Source organism: Neolamprologus multifasciatus, chromosome 22, assembly GCF_963576455.1.
Source record: "Neolamprologus multifasciatus chromosome 22, fNeoMul1.2, whole genome shotgun sequence".
Classification (NCBI taxonomy): domain Eukaryota; kingdom Metazoa; phylum Chordata; class Actinopteri; order Cichliformes; family Cichlidae; genus Neolamprologus; species Neolamprologus multifasciatus.
The window spans coordinates 6,254,952-6,276,623 of NC_140459.1; the positions used below are offsets into that span (position 1 = coordinate 6,254,952).

General features: G+C 43.0%; 1 protein-coding gene across 1 annotated transcript; it reads left to right on the forward strand.

The window, feature by feature from the left end:
- The first annotated feature begins 282 nt into the window (after nucleotides 1–282).
- On the forward strand, nucleotides 283–18,905 carry tcf19l (transcription factor 19 (SC1), like). Its single transcript, XM_085148032.1, has 6 exons — nucleotides 283–4,382; nucleotides 4,906–5,905; nucleotides 11,047–11,216; nucleotides 14,063–14,456; nucleotides 14,705–15,200; nucleotides 16,525–18,905. Exons 2-6 carry the CDS (start codon nucleotides 5,635–5,637, stop codon nucleotides 16,862–16,864), a joined length of 1,671 nt encoding a protein of 556 aa, XP_085004158.1. The 5' UTR covers nucleotides 283–4,382; nucleotides 4,906–5,634; the 3' UTR covers nucleotides 16,865–18,905.
- Nucleotides 18,906–21,672: the final 2,767 nt, after the last annotated feature.

The following is a 21,672-nucleotide window of genomic DNA, read 5'->3' on the forward strand; positions in this document are numbered from 1 at the left end:
TTCAGCTGCGAGTGTGAGTTGAGGATGAATATTTGTGCTTTTTCACATGTACTTTTCTGCCATATGTTCATAAAATTGATTTTCCTTCAGAAGTGGATGTTTGTTGCATTTATTAACACCCAGTATGAAATAAATGATAAACGTGTGAAATATTGAAGAATGTTGCCTTTATTTGATTTAGTCTTTGAAATGTGTTTTTAATCATATTTAACTTTTTCATTCTGTTTTTGACAAAAAATAAAATTGCATGCATTAAAATGAGATTGCCTTTGATCTGGTATTCTCCTTTAACATACGGCTGAATGTGCATAAACTGAAATTCTTAATTGTCACGTTGATGTCTATTTCAAATCTGAAATGCATGATCAGACTTGAAGTGGGATTAAAATTTGTATTACAGATGTTTAGTTTATGTGACTGAATATTACACTGACACTGGGTGCACCTTGCATCATGCCCGGTCTGTTTATTAAGTCTACCTGTGCGTTTATCTCCTTGGCTTAAAAGGATCAGGTAGTCGGGGTGGTTCTTGAAGCTTAACTGGATCCTCCTTGTTGTTTTAGCCCATCAGAAGTATTGTCATTGTCGATATTACCGTAGCTTTTTCTGCAAAAACACATCTCTGATGTTTTATTTAGGACTGTGTTTGAGGTTTTTCTTTAACATGCTGGGATCGTTTCACTTTCTCTTTCAGTTTGATCGGCCGTGATCTTTTGTCTCCGTGGACTTTACACTAAAAAGCTAGAAGGTGACTGTTTTTTATCAGCTGATTTGAAAGTGAAGTGTCTCTCTTTATGCTGAGCAGTGGGGTTAAATGGAGAAAGTAATTGAATGGCAAGCCTCGAATGTCTGACGCAAAACAGTCTTTAAGCAGGTTAACTTTTTTAGCCTGCATTTTTGGAGGGAAATGTGAGAAATATGCAGGTTGTGCTGAGTTCTGACTATTTTTGTGAAGAAATCTGTGTTAATATTGTGAAGCTAGGTCACAGGAAGTGAGACAAAATGATTCAAGGAGACATGATTGTACCTGTTTGAATGATACCAGGAATTCTGGTCCGATTGCTTTCCTCTGTTTTTTCTTTTCTGATGAACATCTTGCTTTAATTTGAAAAACAAATCAGGTCTTTCAGGTCTCACATGTAGTCATTGACTCTAACAATACTACTGCCATAAACAAGCCTGGTTTGCTTGAAGGATACATCAGTGCTTATTTGTATTACCTTTGAGACCTTTTGGCATAATGGCACATACTTTTGTAAAGCTCCTCTTTTTTTCTGTAATGAATGAATAATTCCAATTAAATGAGTTTTCAACCCAGAGCGAAACACGAGATTTATATTTTTTGTCTCGCTGCTTTTTTAGGTACTCTTTCCGTTTCCTTCATTCAACTCAAGTATTTTTCATTTGAACTTCAATAAAGGATTAGCACGCATTTCCAAAACGTATCAGGGAAGCCGCATTATATATAAATGGTTTTAATCTGTAAGAGAAGGTAACCACTTTCCCGAGAAAGCACGGAGCACATTTTGAATTCTTTAAGTTCGCCTAAATATACCCAGAAGTAATAGGAAGTAGTGATGAAAGCACTCCAGTTGATTGTGCGGTGTTTGCCTGTAGGCATCGGTGCCGCTTAAGTCCTTTTGCATAATATTATCTCAGTGCTTTAGAGGTTGTAGTGCAGACTTTTAAGAAACATTATCCCGAATCATAGATAATGACAAAAGGCAAAAACACACCAACAGGAATCATATTTCCTTATAAATATAATCACTGTATGGGTTCCCTCTAAACAGGCACTAACAATAAACAGTTAAATGAGAATAAATGCTCCCTCTGACTCGCTCCTCCTGCTACATCAAATTAACAAGATTCACATTAACAGAATCAGATAAAAACAACACAAATACAAATGAGGACTATTAACGTGCCCGCTGCTACTATTGACATCCTGCATTCGACAATGTCTCTCTTGCTGTTACTTCCCCTTGATGTTTGTGTTTGTGCAGAATAATAGCGTTCAGCCGTGACTGTGAGTTGACCTATGAAGACTCTCGTGTGTCTCTTTTCTCATCTTAAATCGGACTTTATGATGCGATCATTTCAGAAGGCTTGTGCAAGTTTTTCTGAGGACTTGGCACAAAGAGTGTTTGAAGCATCTTGGAGAATTTACTGCAGTTTTTTGTGGGTTTAGTTTGTTTCACAGTCTTCTGTCCATCTGATCCCAGATTGAGACACACATGCAGGCACTGGGAAACCATGCGAACTCCACGCATCAACATCCCGACAGCCTGAGGCGGAAACCAGAAACCTTCTTGCTGTCAGGAAACGCTGCACCGTGTTTCACTTTTATGTTGTCTATACTTAAACTTAGTTATGCTGCATAGAGCTACTGGGTGTGTACAGCATAAATAAGTGTGCTGCAACTTTGAGGAAACCACTCTGTTGGATAAACTCAGTTCTGCTGTATTGTATCTAGACTCAGTTTATAATTTGATTTTGATCAAACCACCAAACAAAGGCCTAAATGAACACATATTTTTCCAGAATATCTTAAAGACTACTCGACAACATGAGGAATACTTTCTTGTTCAGTTGTTCTTCTCATTTACAAAGAGACCCATTTATAAAAACAAATGAGAATAAAGAAGATAAATAAGCACACTTTTAACTAAATGCATCAGTTTTACCACATTGATTGAATCTATTACATTATAGTTTATAACAGTGGAAAACCACAACACCTGCACATGTGGAGTTTTTGGAATGAAGTATTAGTATTTTATATTTTTATCATTTAAATAAGTTGTCTAGCTCTGGATAACTTTCTATTCACTTCCACTCCTGTGTAGCAGGCACACGGCAGCTCCACCACATGGGAATAGCAGTTCATTTTATTAGAAAATTAGAGTAATTTTAGACTACAATTCAATTTTCACTCTTTGCAAAGCCAGCGGGCTGAACTGGATTCGTCGGCAGGGCAGTTCTGGCAGGCCGTTGTCATCCACTGGGATGGCTGTGGCTCAGAGCGGGTCATCCACTAGCGGGAAGGTTGGTGGTTTAATTGCTGGCTGCTCCAGTCTGCATGCCAAAGTATCTTTGGGTAGGATACTGAACCCTGAGTTGTGCTTATTGGAGTGTGGATGTTAAATATAGAGTTTAAACGTAGAAAAAGTGCTTGTATTAGTGTGCATGTATATGGGTGAATGAGATATAATGTATAAAGTGCTTCATCTTATTTATGCTATAAAGTGCACATAAGCTGAGTCCATAAGTGCTTTAGAGACAAACACATTTCCATTTCAGGTTTTTACAGAATCCTGTTTCAAAATACAGGAAAATGTGTTTTCTTATATTAACTCACGATTCAGTGAAGTCACAATCATAGTGTGGTTATTAAAATGTGTTCAGAAACTGACAATGAGTCATCTCATTAATTATGACGCACTGCTCTTATTAATAACCTCTGGCTCTCTTCCAAAATGTGTTTTTTATCCTGTCTTTCTCCCATCACCCCCAAATGGTCGAAGCAGACGGCTGCCCCTCCCTGATCCTGGTTCTTCCTGTTAAATAGGAGTTTTTCTTTGCCACTGTCATCAAGTGCTTGCTTAAAGGGGATTGTTTAGTTATTGGAGTTCTTGTTGTGTCTTCAGCTTGCCATTAAGCAGCTCAATGTGACTGCTGTACCAATCTGGCGCTATATAACTAAACTCTTATTAAGTTTATATTATTGCCTGTACAGGCATACACAGTATATCGCTACAGAGCTCAGCTATTATACAGCTTTACTTAGATTTAGTAATCAGATCTATACCAAACGTCTACCGCACTAACAGTATTTTCCTTGCTTTTTCTTAACTTCAGGTCCTGTTCACAGCTCTTTGTGAGAACAGTTTAAGCTGCTTTTAAATATGTTGCTTTGTTGTTTGCCCTGTGTTTGAGTTTAACCCTTATTTGTCTGTTAAACTTCTGTAAACTACTTTTACTGCTCACTATGCGGCAGTTTGGCCTGTTGAGCTTGAGTAAAGTGGTTAGCCCAGCTGTGACTCTTGCGTCGGGCCTCCTCCTCCGGCCGGGCCGCTCCTGCTCCCGCTGAAGGCGCCCTGGCCCGCAGCCAATCGGGGCGGGGCAGGACGTGACGTCGCTACTCGCACAAGGAAGCTCCCGGAGTGGCGCGCCAAATTTCAAAGGACTTCCTCCTGGGAGGAAAGACGGCGAGAAGACCCACCGAAGTCCGGCAAACAGCGGCGACAGAATACCGCAGAAAAATAAAGCTAAGCCGGTGTTTTATGGGTGAAACCCCCCCGCTGAGCCGCGGAGCGAGTCAATCTGCGTGGATCTGAGGATTTAAAGACATGAAGTCGGTGCGCAGCTTTGTCATTGTTGTAAGTGGCTGCTTTGACTTTCACTCCACCTACAAGGAACTAACGTCAGCTAGCTTCAGCCTGCTTCTGATCGGCAAACACTGCTTATCTTAAACCTCATTTTAACGCCAGGCACTCAGGGCTTCGTCAAATATGCGGATTTAAACGAGAAAATATTGAGTTTGTATTTGAAAAAGTGAGTTTTTTGGGTGAATTTGTTTCGGTTTGTGTGCTTTGCTTTGTGTGCTGATCCCGTGATTGTCAAGGAGTCTGCAGGCAACTGATGCACGATGCAGCCACCTCTTAAAGTGCAGCTGACAGGGTTTTTTCTGCTCTGCTGTACCGTTAACACGCGTGTGATATCCCCTTACTTCACCTGCTGCACCGTGTGATGTGACAAAAGGGTTTTTAAGCGTTTCTGTCCTCTCTAAGTGTCAGATAAGTTGTATTTCTCAGCTGTTTTTTTTCCTCCTTCAGACACTAAGTGGAGCAATTAAGAAAAAGCACCTTCCATCTGAGTGACTTTTCTCTTGTTTTCTTTCAGATTAGACAGTCCCCAGCTGTTGCACCCTGTCAGGCTTCCCACGTGTGAGTCGGCTCATGTCAATTGATGTCAGCGAGCCTGGGATTTTAATCTCCTCCACACACACAAACGCACAGAGATCAGGCCTCTGGTGACAGCTGCTCGAACCTGAAAAATATTAGTTTTCAAGCTAAAAGTCGCACCTGTTACCACCAGGTTTACTTTTCCGGGGTTTAATATTTGCGGCGCATTAGCGTGGGCTCGGTCTGCATCACAGCAGCTCTTTATTCTCGGGCCCCACCGTCTTCTAGCCTCCACTCCACGGGGGATTTAGTCTGTTTAAACTGGGCCTCATAACAGAGTGCGGGAGCTCATTTCCACACTTCACCGGCTTATATGCTACTCTATATCCTCATTACTTATTCATGTATGCACAGGAGGACACAAGAAGACATCAGCTTTCCATACTAATGCAAACACCTGTTGCTCAAAGCGGCTGCACCTGTCTGTAACCTTCACACTCGCTGCTTTCTGGCGCATGTCAGGAATATTTTATCGTCAAGTATAGATCGCTGTTAGCTGTCAGTGCTCTTGGGTCCAACACAAATGGCTTCATTTTAGCTCTTCATCACTAGCACGGGTTTGTTCAAAAATGGATCGTAACTTGCTCTAACTCAGGGCCCGTCACAGATCAGGGGTGGCCTCTGGGTGGGGCAGGTTGGGGGGGGCAGACAATCGCAGGCTTCAGCCATGCTGGCTGGGGTGCAGCCGTGCTTCCAGCTGCTTCGGATCGGGTCGTCGGCAGGCGAATCCGAGCGGGACCTGTACACCTTCAGGCCGGCGCAGAACCACTCGGTGTTCCGCCTGGGTCGGGCGGCGGAGCTGTGCGATGTCACACTGGACTCGCCGTCGGTGTCCCGCATCCACGCTGAGCTCGAAGCCGAGAGGGAGACGGGCGAAGGAGTCGAAACTCAAGAGGAGGAAGGATGGAGGGTCCACGTTAAGGACAGGAGCAGCCATGGTGAGACACGAGGGCTGAATCACACCCACACACAGCATCACAGTCAACCTGAGATTCTCACACTGTCACACCCTCCCTCAGTCATTGTGGAAGAGAATGAGTTAAAAACACACCTGTTTACAGGAATAACACCACTTCTACTGAGAACGGAAGAAGTCTTTTATTAAAGTCGGGTTAAAATGAGTGTGAAAACACATTTGAGTGAACTGACATGAAAAACAGTCCTAAAAAATTCTAAGAATACATTAAAAAAAATGTCCTTTAGTTTGAAACTTTGTCAATTTATTCAAAGTTATCAATGAGACTTCAGCACGTCTGCAGGACTCTCACTCAGCAGCCTTCAAAATGTTTCGCATCTTCTCTGGAAATATAAAAATCAAACCTTCTGTCTGAAATCTGAACTGAAACTAAACTGAAAAATAAATCCTAATCAGGGCTCTTTCACTTTCATTTTGCGATCGCGGAAAGGTGTGTAGGGAGCGGCAGCACTGATTGGTGAGTGACGATTACTTGCGCACCAATTCCTCTGACATCGACTTATCAATCGTTAGCTTACTATTCAAACAAAAATTTCTGTTCAATTTGAACCAAGTATTTGAGTTGATGGTTGTAATTTCTAGACAGTTCTTGTGATTTGTACTTTAACGATTTTTTGATTAATTTTTGTTTCCGTTACAATATTATACTTTAAAGTACAATAAAGGAAACAAAACATAAAAAATTGCTTTTTTTATTTGGGCTACTTAAATTTATTTTGGGCTACCAAAAACTGAAGAATGCCTGCCCGAAGGGCTACCAGATATTTTGAAATTTTGCGAGCCTTGCCTAATTAACCCTCCCCTAAAGCTCCGTTGTGCACTCGAGCAGTGAAAACCGACCGAATTATCAAAACAAAGCGAACACATCTGTAGGCGTGCAGGTAAAGACTCGCGTGCATCGCGAACAAAGAGCATCTCTGAAACCTCAACTTCAAAAACTTTTCTTATCTCCGCCCCCAGAACTTTTATTTTATCTGAACCGTTACAGTCCCAGAATTGTTTCAGCCCACCGAGAAGCATTTTCTCCTTCCTGTTTGATTTGTTTAAAAACAAACAAACAATCAAAACTCAAATTAAAACGTGACGGTGATAAGGAATTAATTAAACTGTGCTCAGTTGTTCCTGATCTTTGACCCTGATTTTACAATCCGTGCAAGTGTGAGCACGAAGCACGACGTTAGCTTCGAATGGATTGTGTACACGTTTTATTTGTAATTATACATTTGAATGCATGTATTTCTCCTCTGGTCTGCAGTGCTGTAATTCCATCTGTTTTAAAGATGCTGCTTATTTGTGTGCTGGGCTTTAAAACACCAAAAATTTCGATAAAAAAACAAATCAGCAAATCCTGACCTGGTTCCTCAAAAACATCCACAAACCTTGTTGTGAGCAGTTTTGTGTAGGAGCTGTTTACGACTCGGTTACACCTGCTAGCGTCTCATTCTGAAGGAAGTAAATGTGCATTTAGCCGTGACGAGGGGCTCGCGCTAATGACAGCGTGACAGGATGTAAACACTGACGGGGTTGCCCCTCAGCTGCGCTGTAATGTTGGTGCGATGGTTTGTTGTTGTAGTTTTTAGAAAGCTAATTGTCCTAATATGAAATGATTTAAAACAAGCTCACAATTTGTAGATGTATTTGTTTCTTTTGGGGTAACTGTACATTCTGGAAAGAGACTTGGCTCCACTTTTGGTATCGCAAGACAAGTTGCCATCTGGTTTGGTTAAATTCAAGAGGAAGCAGCATCTCTACAGCAAACCAGCAGAAGATAAAATATGCATTTAATTTAGGGGAAAGTTCCTCTTTACACCTTAAACAAAGCGTAACATGTATCAGCTTTGAGGTGCGCCGTCAGAGAGATCGCAGTGTAAGACACCTGACCTGTGAGTGTATGTTTCAACACCTGTTATAGGTGTTGATTAAAGAGCTCCGGCTTGGACTCTTTCATCCAGAACCTCAGAGCAGTCCAGCGTTTGGATTTCTTCTTAGCAGCTGCTCTCTTTAAGCATCGTTTGTTCAGTCGTCTGCTCAGATCTATCTGGAGATCTATGATCTAGAAGCAATTACCTGTAAAGGTCAGAGGTAAATGAGCATCCTTCTGTCTGGTCTTCTTCCTTCTACCACTCACTTTTAGCCCGACATTCTCTTCAGCCAGCTTTCGTTTTCTTCTTCCTTGACGCATTTTTGTAAGTACGGCTCCCGGCAATCAACTCAACTGAAAATTTGTTTCAAAGGCCAGCCTGCATCACAAAGTGGTTTAATACAACGTCTTTCCTGTTCGGCGTATTCTCGACATTTTAGACGCTTGACTATTTTTGAATTTGAGAGAGAAATTTCTAACTGAAGTCGTGTTTTTGTAGCGAAATTCGAGCCAAAACACAGAATCTCTCTGAGAAGTCAGAAATCAAACAAGCATAAAATTCAACCACTGAAACAAATGTATCTGTTCAGGAACGCAATTAAATAATTTGGAATTTGACATCTTAACTAAAAAAATAATGATGCATGTTCATATTTGAAAATTCATGGATAACAGTAACAACAATGATGTTTTAGCATTGAAATGATGAACTGACCAGTACAGAAACATGGAGTTATTATAGTAATTACCAATACTGTGGTATAAACCTGACACTGGGTAGTGATAAATATGATAAATTTGTCAAGCTTCTGGTTGTCAACTCAAATATCTAATGAGCCAATCACATGGCAGCATTTTATTTAGTCACATACATGTGATCAAGTTGATCTGCTGAAGTTCAAGCTGAGCTTCGGGTGAAAAGCTTTGATGATGTTGGACATCAGAGGACGCCAGACTGCTTCATACAAAGGAAACGGTAGCTTAAATAACCGTTTGTTACAAGCAGTGTCTGCAGAAGAGCATCTCTGAATGCATAACAAATCAGGCCGCAGCAGCAGAAGACCACACCACTTGGGACGCCACTATAAACAGGAAACTGAGGATACAGATCCAATGGGCTGTATCCTGAGAACTGCACAACAGAAGAGACTAGAAAGGGAAAGGATGACTCTATCCTGGCTCGTATCAGTCGTTGAGGCTGCTGGTGGAGATGTAACGATGTAGGGGATATTTTCTTGGTACACTTTGGGCTCCTTGGTACCCACCGAGCCTTCGTTAAACGCTACAGCTTACCTCAGTGTTGTTGCTGAACATTATTCCTTTATGACAGCAGTGTGCCCATCATTTGATGGCTGCTTCCAGCAGAGTAATGCACCGTGTCACAAAGCTCAAACTGGTTTCTTGAACGTGACAATGAGTTCACTTTACTTGAATGGCCTCCACAATCACCAGCTCAGCTTCAGGATGTGGTGGAACTGGAAATTCGCAGTGATGTGCAGCAACTGTGTGAAGCTGTCATGTCAACATTGACCAATATGTCTGATTAACGTTTCCATCACCTTGTTGAATTTGAACCACAAAGAAGGCGATTACTGGTCTTAACGAGGTGTACCTAATAAAGTGGCCACTGAGTGTGTGTGTGTAAATGTCTAAACGCCATCCAGTGAGGTCGGCACACGTGATTCTATATTATTAACAGGATATATCTGATCAAAAGATTACCTTCGTTATTAAAATGTCAGCGTCTATGAATATCTGTGGCGGCGTTATCAGACGATGCCGACCGGCGTCGCCAATGCAAAAATGCGCGCGGCCGCTCTGTGCAGCTGAACGGGCCGCAGGCTCGCCGCATAAAAGAAATGTTATGCTTAAGAATAGAGCTGACAGGAAATATTTGATTAATTGTTCAGTTTTCAGACGGAAAATAAATGAAATGTCAGGCGTTTCATAAATGGATTAATCAGCGATGTCAGTTTACAAGCAAACATGCCAAACACGTCTCCGTTCCACCTCTTTTTCTACTTACAAATCACATTTGGTTTGATTACAGCTGTTGGTCATACAAATAAAAAGTTTTATAAAATCCTGGCTGAAATAAAAGCTTTAACTATTGCGTATCCAAACAGTCGGAGTTGACACGAACAGATAGATGCGTAGATTTTTGTCAGACGCCGTAATGCAGAAGCATCATCTTTCACTGAAAATGGCCCGACTGTGTTTGCTGCAGGACCCCAAAAAGCCCATTCAGAGCCTGCAGGAAAGAAAAGAGCCATCAGCTTCAGCCTCAGTTAGAAATAATAGGACGGCCTGATGGATACAAAATTGTGCAAAAAGGGCATGACAAAAACAGGAGTTTAAGACAATTTGTTTGAAACGTAACAATACCTGCCGCCAGGTGCGTCCTGCTGTGAATGAAGACAATTAACATGTTACGCGTTCACACGCCGGCTTGGAAAAGCATTCGCACCGAGGAGGTCCATTTCATTTGGTCTCAACGGGTCGTTCACAGCCGAGAGTGGGAAATGGACCAGTAAACTCAACTTTCAGGAGAACAAATAAAAGCAAATGTGCAAACGGAAGAACCAAACAAAAAAAATTCAGGACAGGAGAGAGTCTGAACCTCGTCAGTGGAGTCTGAAGTAGACGGGAAGATGCACGGAGTGAGGAAGGGGGAGATTAAGAGTGAGAGTTGGATCTTCATTCAGTCGCTGTCCGACAGGCTCAGAATCTAAACTGCACCCTTACTGCCTAATTTTTCAAGTAATTTCACAGTCTGTTTCCCACATTTTTCATTTTCGCTATTAAACTTACATTTTAGTATTCGCCCCACATTTCTCATTTTGTGCTGTGCTGTCATGGCCGTTTGATTGCCTCGTAGCCTTCCAGCTCCTCAGTTCTGGGTCCATTTCGCAGACTGTTTTACATTTCTCCAGAATTCTGGAAGCTGTAAACACACAGTCACCGAATGACTTTATTTCAGGGCTGTGCTTGCATGATTTATTCTTCTTTTTTTTTTTTTTTGCCCCTGTCAGATTCATAGATTAAAAAGCTCTGTGAATATCTAGCCTCCGGTAACGTCGGCCTTCAGTTGTAAAACTGTTGCTCGTTTGTGTCTTCAGAGAGTTTCCCACTACTTTACATGTCAGCGTGACCTCCTAGAAACCTCCAAAACGTTTTATTTTGAGGGCTGATCTGTGTGTAGTTTAACATTTCTTCAAATCTTCTTGGTCTTGTGTTTCTAGGCACGTGGGTCAATGAAGTCCGCCTCCAGCCGGGCATACAGTGGGAGCTCTCGGACGGCGACACGCTGATCTTCGGAGGCCAGACTGATCCAGGGAACCCGGAGTTCTACTTCCTCTTCCAGAAGGTTAAAGTTCGCCCGCTGGACTTCGATGCGATCACGCTTCCAAAAGTGAGTCCGTGGTTTGGAATCAACTATTTACATTCAGTATGAAGCCAGACTCAAGGTGACACTTTTCTTAAAAAATAAAGATATCGAAGGTTCATGTTTCTCACCAAGTCTGGGGTTAAAGGATAAATCTGGACATGTTCTGTCTGCTGCACGAGTAAATGCACCATGTGACACTGCTGATGTCCATATGTCAACGTTACACAGTTCAGACATTCCTCAATATTATTTTTAGCAGTTTATATTGATTATACAGGAGGGACAAACTTACTAAAAGTACGAAAAATATAAACTGGAGCAAAGTTCAACAGACGAGGTTAAACAGTGTATTTACAGATATTTTGTCTATTTTTTGTCTATTAAACCGATCGGGGCGATCGTGGCTCAAGAGTTGGGAGTTCACCTTGTAATCGGAAGGTTGTCGGTTCGAGCCCCGGCTTGGACAGTCTCGGTCGTTGTGTCCTTGGGCAAGACGCTTCACCCGTTGCCTACTGGTGGTGGTCAGAGGGCCCGGTGGCGCCAGTGTCCGGCAGCCTCGCCTCTGTCAGTGCGCCCCAGGGTGGCTGTGGCTACAATGTAGCTGCCATCACCAGTGTGTGAATGTGTGTGTGAATGGGTGGATGACTGGATGTGTAAAGCGCTTTGGGGTCCTTAGGGACTACTAAAAGCGCTATATAAATACAGGCCATTTACCATGTCTTAAAAAGTTAAATTGTTCTGTTGGACACATTTGTAAATCTCTAGCCTACAGAGCCACTGTTAACAATTCACTCCTGCATTAGATTAACTGGTGCTTGTAAATCAGCTGTAGGTGTGCCGTCCTGATACCCTGTGACAGACGGGCTCCAGCTCCTCTGCAACCCTGAACTGGAAAAGCTTTTAAGAAAATGGGCGGATAGATTTGGGTAGTGGGCTCAAAGTCTTTTTCCAGCCTCTGTACTATGTTTGCTAATGTCTGCAAATGTTAGAGGATTTCTGAATGAATAGTCAAAGGAGGTTGCAAAGAAAAGCGTCTGGACTTCTTTAAGTTACTTGAAGACGTTTCACCTCTCATCCGAGAAGCTTCTTCAGTTCTAAGGTCAAATGGTGGAGAGTCCCAGATTTAAACCTAGTGGGAGTGTCCCCCCACAGAGGGACAAAAGGACCCCCTGGTGATCCTCTAATTGCCTGAGCCAAGGTGTGAAACTGGGTGTGGGTCCCAATCAGCCAGAGTTTCGGGTGAGCTCATTGTGAAACCTGGCCCCACCTTATCATGCGAATTCCTGAGGTCAGATGGCCCAGGATGTGAGTGGGCGTTAAGGCGTCTGGGGAGGGAACTCAAAACTGGATTATAGATGGCAGAGAGTTGGTGTCGTAAACCACCGCCTCTGTTCAAAGATGGTCGCTCACAGTGGACATAGATGCTTCTTTCACTCCTCTTTCAAACCATCTGTCCTCTCTGTCCAAAATGTGAACATTGGCATCCTCGAAAGAGTGACCTTTGTCCTTAAGATGCAGATGGACAGCCGAAACTCTGGCTGATTGGGACCCACACCCAGTTTCACACCTTGACTCAGGCGATTAGAGGATCATCAGGGGGTCCTTTTGTCCCTCTGTGGGGGGACACTCCCACTAGGTTTAAATCTGGGACTCTCCACCATTTGACCTTAGAACTGAAGAAGCTTCTCGGATGAGAGGTGAAACGTCTTCAAGCAACTTAAAGAAGTCCAGACGCTTTTCTTTGCAAGCTCCTTTGACTACGATCACCTGGATGACTGAGAACCTTCACAGACATATTGCTTCTGAATGAATAGTTTGCAGTAACATTAACGGTAGAATGACGGCCTCAGAATTGCGGTGCCAATGGATCTGTAAGCTTGTGCGCTTGCTCCGATTCTCCTTTATGCTAAAAATACAACAAATATTCCTAAAAGTTACATCTGAGTCTCGTTTCTTAATGCACGGAAGAATCAGATTCTGTACCACCAGCAGCCTTCTTTGCTTGCAGGCTAAAGATCACGTGACCCATGATGTAGGCTACCAAAGGAGCAGCATTAATGTAGCGGCTGTATGGGGGGAAAGAAAACTAATATTCCTCAGTTGCGATAAGGACATTAATTTTAGATGCTTGTCAGAGACTGTTATTATAGGTCTCCCTCACAGCCCTGCTGCTCTAAATACTCACCAGGAAACCAAATGTCTTTCCACAAATGCACTTTATGTGCTTCTGTTTGAGGAATTTGTTAGAAATTGCAGTGACCGTCTGCTTAAGATGGGATTTCTTACAAAGATGAAAGATGTCAGTGGTTTTTAAATTGTTGTCTTTGGTCTGAGTGCCACAGACAGGTGAGTCGATACAGAAACGAATGAACATGCCTTTTTCTACCTTCTTTTTTTCCCTGTAATATGTTGACAGTAATGAAAACGTTGACGTCGACTTCACCCTGTAATTTTCATCCCACTCGTGTGTCAAAGTGTGTGCAGCCATCGTTCATTAGGTGGTGCTGGCCACTATTTGTATTCAGAATGCCAATAAAAATGTAGCACAATGTCTGGCAAACAATAACAAGCCCACAGAAAATCCCCCAAAGCATTTTATCTATGAAGACATGGAGGCATACTCTCACTAAATGAAATTTGAAGATTAAATCGTGTGCAATCGTACTTTTCTACTTCAATTAAAAAAAAGTGCTGATGCACGAGGTTGATTTGCAGCGAGAGGCAGAAATAGATTTATTATCTCAAAGGTGCCATGACTTTTCTGGAAAGAAATGCATCAGCCAGACAAATTAGACTCGCACCTCTGGATATTGACATTTGGCCTGCGCTTCGTGAAGGTTGAAATGAAATATTTATATCTGGTTTCCTAGGCGGGAACCTTCTCGTCCGACTTGCAGAACAGGATTAGGACCAGCTTGGACCGCAAGGTGGCTGCCAACCTGGACCTTTCGAAGCTGTCCATCAACAGAGCCACGGTCATCCTCAACTCCATCGGCAGCCTGAGCAAGATGAAGGGCAGCGCCTGGACCTTCAAGAGGAGCCACAGCCACGAGGGAACCGTCTCTGACCCCGGCACCTCGACCTCGCCTCCTCTCGCCGTGGGCTTTTCATCCCTGCTCCCGCACTCCACTCCTCCATCGTTCACCTCTGCAGCTTCGCTGCCTCAGACGAAGGCCCTCCCGCAGACCTCCAGGAGCAGGAGGAAGTCGGCTCACACGGTGCTGCTGGAGGACGACAGCTCGGACGAGCCCAGAAGTCGAGGAGGTAAAGCACAGCGGCGTGCTGCAGAATGACGCTGCTCGCTTTCTGGAGCTTTTTGACATGAAGCTGCAGATTTTTACCATGAAATTTGTTTTTGGCAGCTTTTAAAAAGACTTAATATTAGTTTATGAAGTTACTTCTTCCTATTTAAAGAGTTTACTTGCAAAAAAAGGAGGGAAAAGAACAATTTAGTGTTGTTGTTAGCTTCTTTCTCCACTTACATTACCTTGCTTTCTTTCCGTTGATCTTAGTTTTGGCAGGAGTTGTGGAGGACGGACAGAGAGCGCGGGGGAAGAAGAGGCGGCGGCTCTACAAGTCTGAATCTGAAGGTTTCAGCTCGCCGCCTCCTCCTCAGCTGCAGCCCAAAACTCACAGCGACATCCGCAGGCCGCTGGAGGCCAAGCCCTTCCCCGTCGGTATCCGGACCATCGGCAGCTTCCACGGAGCCATGACAAACAGCAGACTCAACGAGCACCTCTTCCAGGCATCCTTCACGAGCAAACAAGAGGCGGAGAAGGTGAACCGAGTCAAGACGGTGGTGCACGGAAACATCGCGGCCTTCCGCCAGCAGAAGCCCGCCCATTGCTCCCCGACCGCAGCGAGAGGGAGGCGGAGGGCCAACAGCTCCCCCGTATTCTCCCCGCTGGTGGTGGGAGGGGAGAACTACAACCTGGCCTCGCCGTCGGTGAGGATCCACGCAGACGAGAGAGTTAGCGTGCAGTTCAACCGATTTCATCATCCAACAGGGTGAGTTTGGAAGGTTTTTCTAAAAGATCTCTACAAAGCACAGCCCTATATGATTTTCTGTCATATATATACAAACTATACAATGTTGGAGCTTCATATTAAACAAGGCCTGAAGCTCCTCTGTGAGGCACAAGCTCAGGATTCAGACCAGATGCCCAAACCTGTTGTTTGTAAAGGACAACCAGTCAGAAAGCCCTTTCTTTCCCTCAGTTCTGACCTCGTTAAACTCTTTTCTGTGAGGTTTTGGTGCCAATCGCTGCTTCAAAGTCAGATCAACCACGACATGATGTTAGTTTAGTAAATTATGGACATATCTTGCCTACCCTGCAGCTGTAACTTGAGCATGGAGTGGCAACAGTTTAAAAAAAATACATATTTGTTCCTTTTTTTTGTGACGTTCACGGTAATACCGGTGTAATTTTGGGCAACGATAGGAAAATGAAATATCGCGATAGAATATGGGTAAAATGCGCATGCGCACATGGCAGCGACGCAGAATAAGAAGCGCGAAAGCGGATCGTTAAATGAAACGGATGAACCAGAATTGGTTTGTAAAAATGCTGCAACTTCAGTGGTGTGGAACTGGTTTAGCTTTCGTCCGTCAGACACACAACAAAGCACTATTTTTGGTAGCTAGCATGCTAGCGGGCCGTCGTTATTACCGTGTTGTTTGGAAAATACGGCACACTTAAAATCATCCTTTGATTTTTCTGAAAATCGACAGTGCCCCTTATAATCCCGTGTGCCTTATGTATGAATTCTGGTTGTGTTTACTGACCTCGAAACGATTTTATGTCGTACACGGCGCTCGAAAATCTGTCAAATGTTTTAGTACGACTTTGCTAAGCTACGAAGCCGCACCGCTTGATGGATTTTCGGAGCATTACGGCTCCGACAGTACGTATCACCTCGCGGAGTGATACGTACTGTGCTTCAACATAATATTACCGTATTGTGTGTGTTTAACCTCTTTTTAAGTTTTGTGGATATTATACATGGTTATGCTGAGGATATGTCGACCAGTTTCCACTGGAAATGGTTAAACTGTCAGCGAGGAATTTGCACTGTTAAATTTTTATATAACTTTAATGCACATAAAAAAAACAGCTGCTTGTTTAAGTGAAAATACATTGATGGGGTTTTTTGCACTAATAAAGTTGTGGAGTTGTAAAGTATTTTGTCTAGTGTCAATTATATCATCAGTTATATCGTTATCGCAAATTTTCAAATGTATATCGTGATAAATATTTTTGGTCATATCGCCCTGCCCTAATGTCACCTTCAATCCTTCTCATTTCTTCCTGTTTGTTTTCCTTCCTTGAAGTAAGCGACGCGGCCGCCCCAGGAAACACCCCCTCCCCCCACGGCCTTCCCTGCCCTCTCCATCCTCCTCGTCTTCATCCTCCACCTCCTCGGCCTCCTCCTCCTCCGGCTCCTCCTCTTCCTCCTCGGACGAGGACGAAGACGACGAGGAAGAGGACGACGTGACGGTCAGCACGGTGGAGCCGTGCGCGGCGCCGCGGTGCCGGCTGCCCCAGCAGGACACGGTGCAGTGGATCCAGTGCGACGTGTGCGACGCCTGGTACCACATAGACTGTCTGCACGTCGACCGCAAGAAACTCCTGATGGACCCCAACGCCGACTTCCACTGCGGCTGTCGCTGACGGCGGGGAAGCCAAATTCCGGATGATTAAATGAAATCAAAAGCCTCGCTTTGAACTTTAAAGCTGACACTTTCCCCTCCTTAAACGCTTCTTTTCCTTCAGTCATAAAGTGGAAATTAAGATTTTTGTCTTTTGAAGATGGGCTGCGACTTCTAATGACCGCTGAGCCGCTCTGCACGAGCACGCGGCGCTTTTCTCTCGCCTCAAACACGGCCGTTAATTCAAGAAAAGAATTTCCTTTGATATTTTTTTACATCCTGATTTTACAAAGTTTGAGCATTTGTGACCCGACAGTAACAGAGTTGCTCTCCACGAACCTGGAGCCCACTCAGCCTCAGAGCTTAGGCTTTTGGAGGAGGAGGCAAAACTAATGAAATGTCTCCGTTTGGATTTCATTATGGCTTTGACTGCCTGGAGAGGCGCAATCAGAGCAGGAAAACACAATGTTTGAGCACATCTCCAGCGTGGCTGTCCAGGCAGCGAACTGCATTCAGGAAAATTCAGGCCATTGCTGGACTCCATAAAAAGCTCTGAATCTTGTTCCGCTGCCACCTTCACAATTTAAAAGCCATTAAAAAAAATGTTGCTTGGTAATCAGACTTCATTAGAGATTTGAGTGCGGCTTTCTTGAGCGGTAGCTGCTGTGTAGGAGTAGATCTGTAATCATTCGACGTGAAATGCCAAGAAATGTGTCAGCAGACTCGCGTTGACGCCGCTGATGAGAAGTGCTCCTGGGATGCTAATCAAATGTTTGAAGGCACTTCTGCAGCAGCTGCTGGTTTCTGGGATGTTTGTGACTGAGTGCAGGCTGGCAGCGTGGCTGCTGCTGAAGGCAGGACTCATTACCAGTCAGATGTCATGTCGTATAATCCGCTGATGTAACAGGAAAAAACATCATCGTAAAATGATCTCGTCGCCTCTGACTGGTGGGATGAGTTTTGATGTCACGGGTGATTTTTAGGGTCATCTCTTCAGCTCCGCTTCCACCTTCGAGAGACTCTTCACACTACTGAACTCTGGGGCCAAAGTGGGTGCTTCAGTCCTGAGTGAAAAGTGCTGGAGCTGACTGATCTGTCTCTGAACAGCGCAAATCTTCACTTCGGTGCTGCGTGCGAGTATGAAATCAAAGTGTGGAACGCCAAAATCTTTCTCAAGCACCTTGCTTTTTATTTAATTCCAAATTTCTACATGTTCCAGCTCATCTGGAGTGGAAATGTCCTCTTTTTCCCACTCAAATCTGCTCCACTCTTACAGTCTTTATAATGGCTCCATCTCTGTTCACATGAGATATGATAGTGTGGTAATGAAAAGTCTGTGCTGGTGTTGTATGTGTTTTTTTCCCTTTTATTGTACCACAATGGGAGCGCTGCAGCGAGCTTAAACTGGGAGAATATGTGGAAAATGTCATTTTTTTTGAGCAATAACATCAAAAACAGGATGATAAAAATAAAAAAATACAGAAATATATATATATTACATGCTAATGCCGATAAAGGTTAATGTGGACTGCAATATTGATTGCTTGCAGTTCACTTAACCTGGATTTTGTCAGTTTCACTGGTGCTTGGACGCTGACACAGCCTCTCCTGCTGCTTTGCTAATTGTCAGAAATCCAGCAGATGGTTGAGGGAAAAATATATTTGTGTATATATGTATTAAAAAAATCTGTGCACTGATTTATCACTTCATTCTCAATTCAGTGGATTAGTTAAAAAAGAAATCCAATGATTAATCTTAATGTACGCAAACTGTTTTTAGTAGTTTGAGTATTTTTGTCCGTTTTAATGTTCAACAACATATCACAATAAAATGAGTTTCTGAGAGACCTAAGGTTTTTTTCACGCTGCTGCAATAATACAATATTAGTTATATACAGATTAACAATATGACCTCGTGTGAAATTCAGGGTTTTTGTTTAACAGTCTTAAAAATAAAAGGTTTGTTCTTTCTCTGCAGATCTTCAGTCAGTTTTGTTTTCTGGGGTCTGAAATTGAGTTTGTTTGCAGTTTTCTTCCCCAATAAAGATGGAAGTGTCACATTCTCACTCTCTTGATATTTAAACGTCTGTTTACGCCTTCATGGCTTCTCTTACATGTGTGCCGTCTCCCCCACATCACTCGCTGCTGTTCGGCGTCGTGCTGCTCTGATAACGGCACCTTGGCTTGCACCTGTTTTTCGCTTTCATGTGGCTCACCAGACAGTTAGAGGTGTCTTTAAAAGGATGCTTGTGTGACCCTCGCAGTTACAGCTGTTTTAAAATGAGCCGTCAGTCAGGGCGTGAAATTTTGTAATTGCTGAGAAGTTAAAACGGGCAGCGTGACACAGACTGTAAGAACCTAACGAAACCTGTGATATGTGAAAACCCAGAAGAGGCAGTTTTTCAAGTTTAAATTACTTAAATAGACTCAAAATGTGGCAACAATGAAAGTGTCGACTGAAGACACTTTTAATCTTTCTCTTCTTTGAAAGCAGCTCATGGAAAAGGTGAAAATGAGGCAGACACAATTCCCCTCATAGATTTTAACCCTTGTGTGGTGTTCGTATTTTTGTTACTCAGCCAGTGTTCATGGGTCTGGTGGACCCTGCTAGAGTTTTGGCTTTCCAATTAACACTATCAAACAATTTTATGTTAAATTACTCAACAGATGTTTACTTCATCCCAATTACGAGCCATGTGAACAGCAAACATGCTTAATTTTTTCCCTTTACCTTTGTTCGATCACATTTATGAATTAATGTGCTTCTCGTTTTTTTTAAAATAAAATGTTATAAAAAAATCAGTTCTAATCAAGTGTAAATATCTTTATACAATATTTTGCAGGTTTTGATGGTATATACTTCCTAAAGGGGCAGCGGCCTCTAAATGGCATGGGCAGTGTTGGGAAGGTTACTTTTAAAATGTATTCCATTACAGAATACATGCCCCAAAATGTATTCTGTAACGTATTCCGTTACGTTACTCAATAAGAGTAACGTATTCTGAATACTTTGGATTACTTAATATATTATCATGCTGTTTACAACTACATGAATGTGATTTATTACTATTACCGAAGGTCCGCGGCTCCGAACTGTAGTAAAGGGACCTCTGGCTAATATGTCGGTTAGCCGAAAACTAGCTTTACTTTGTTGTCTGGGTCAACTTTGCTAGCCAGAGACAGAGAGAGGCGTTGAAAGACTGCTCCAACGGAGCTTATTGTTTCGGAGGGAAACACGAACAAAGCGTACAGTCGAGTCTTAATAGCTTACTTACAACTGGGCTCGTCAGGCTCTCTTCTTGGCTGCAGTGGTTATTATTATATTTACATGCTTCCAGCTCCCGTTTTTGCTCGATGACAGCTCGTACTTTTCCTTTTTCTCCCTCCCTCGCTCACAGACACATAACGTGTACAGCAGTCCATTCTCCCTGCAGCACGGACTACACTGCCTATGATGCTACATTCTTTAGAGCTATACCGGTAGCATTCTGCCTATTAGCTTAGCACAACAACAACAAAAAGGCCTCTCTCACCCAGGAAACACACAGAGAGAGAGCGTCACCCTGTAACCATGGTAACCGTAACGCTGCCGCCTGGAACAACAGAACGTAGCTGTCAAACAAAACCCAAACAGTCCTGACCCGCCACAATATGAAACAGGGAAGTACCGCCGTGTAATCCATTTATTTCAACAAAGTAACTGTATTCTAAATACCACCTTTTTAAACGGTAACTGTAACGGAATACAGTTACTCATATTTTGTATTTTAAATACGTAACGGCGGTACATGTATTCCGTTACTCCCCAACACTGGGCATGGGTCTCACAGACCCGAACACCATACAAGGGTTAAAATGTACTCTAATGTATCACCGATTTGCTGTTGTACTGTAACTAATGTAATGTAACTAATTGCTGCCTTTACAGCAAAACCTTCCTGATGTAAGTTTGTTGCAAGTTTTGTGCAAAAATTGCACTTTTAGGTTTATTTTTAGGTAAATATGTTTTATTTGAGGTGCAGTGCTTTTTACGACTGTTACTGCGCAAGTTTTCACGGTGAAGCAGCTTTAGAGACGAGTGCCTTCTCTTTAAATAATGGACCTAGATGGCCTTTGCCTCGCAGCTCACTGCAGCGAAAATTCAATTCGAAGAACTCGGCGTGAAATCATAAACCAGTTACTCTGGGGAAAAATCCACAGACGTTGTCACGAGCCGTTTCATGCAGAACTTCTTTTATCCTGCTGAACTACACCCAAGCATGTGGCTGACTGTCATTACAGCCCACAACACGGGGACACCTCTAATATTTACATCCTGTTGAGCCATTTCAAGGACGAGCCTTTTGTTGTGCATATTTTTGTACAGTCCTGGTCAGCGGATGTATTTCTATAGAAAGAAAATAGTCCCCGTATGAAGCCGCTCACAGCACAGTGTGGATTTGTTACATTGGTGTATTTTGGTGCTGTGAGCAGTCAATAACTGACGCTACAGGCCAGAGGAGAGATGCTTAAACCTGATTTTGGCCTTGACTGTTCCCGAGGCTTCCGTAGTTCAGCGCGGATTCATCGCGTCTTTCAGATCCGCAGCAAAATGCTCAGATTCAGTTTGAGTGACGTTTATATGAAAAACTAAAGGATGAAAGATGAATTCTTGATTTGACTGATTTGGGAATCCTTTTTAGACACGCAGAATAAAAAGGGAATAGGAGATAACATCAAGTACAATTAGGAGCTCAGCTCTTTGCCACCGATGATATTTTAGGACAATCAAAATATGGGTTCGTTAAATATTCAGTGTTTACTTCCAACATTATTCTTTTTTTGTTAGCG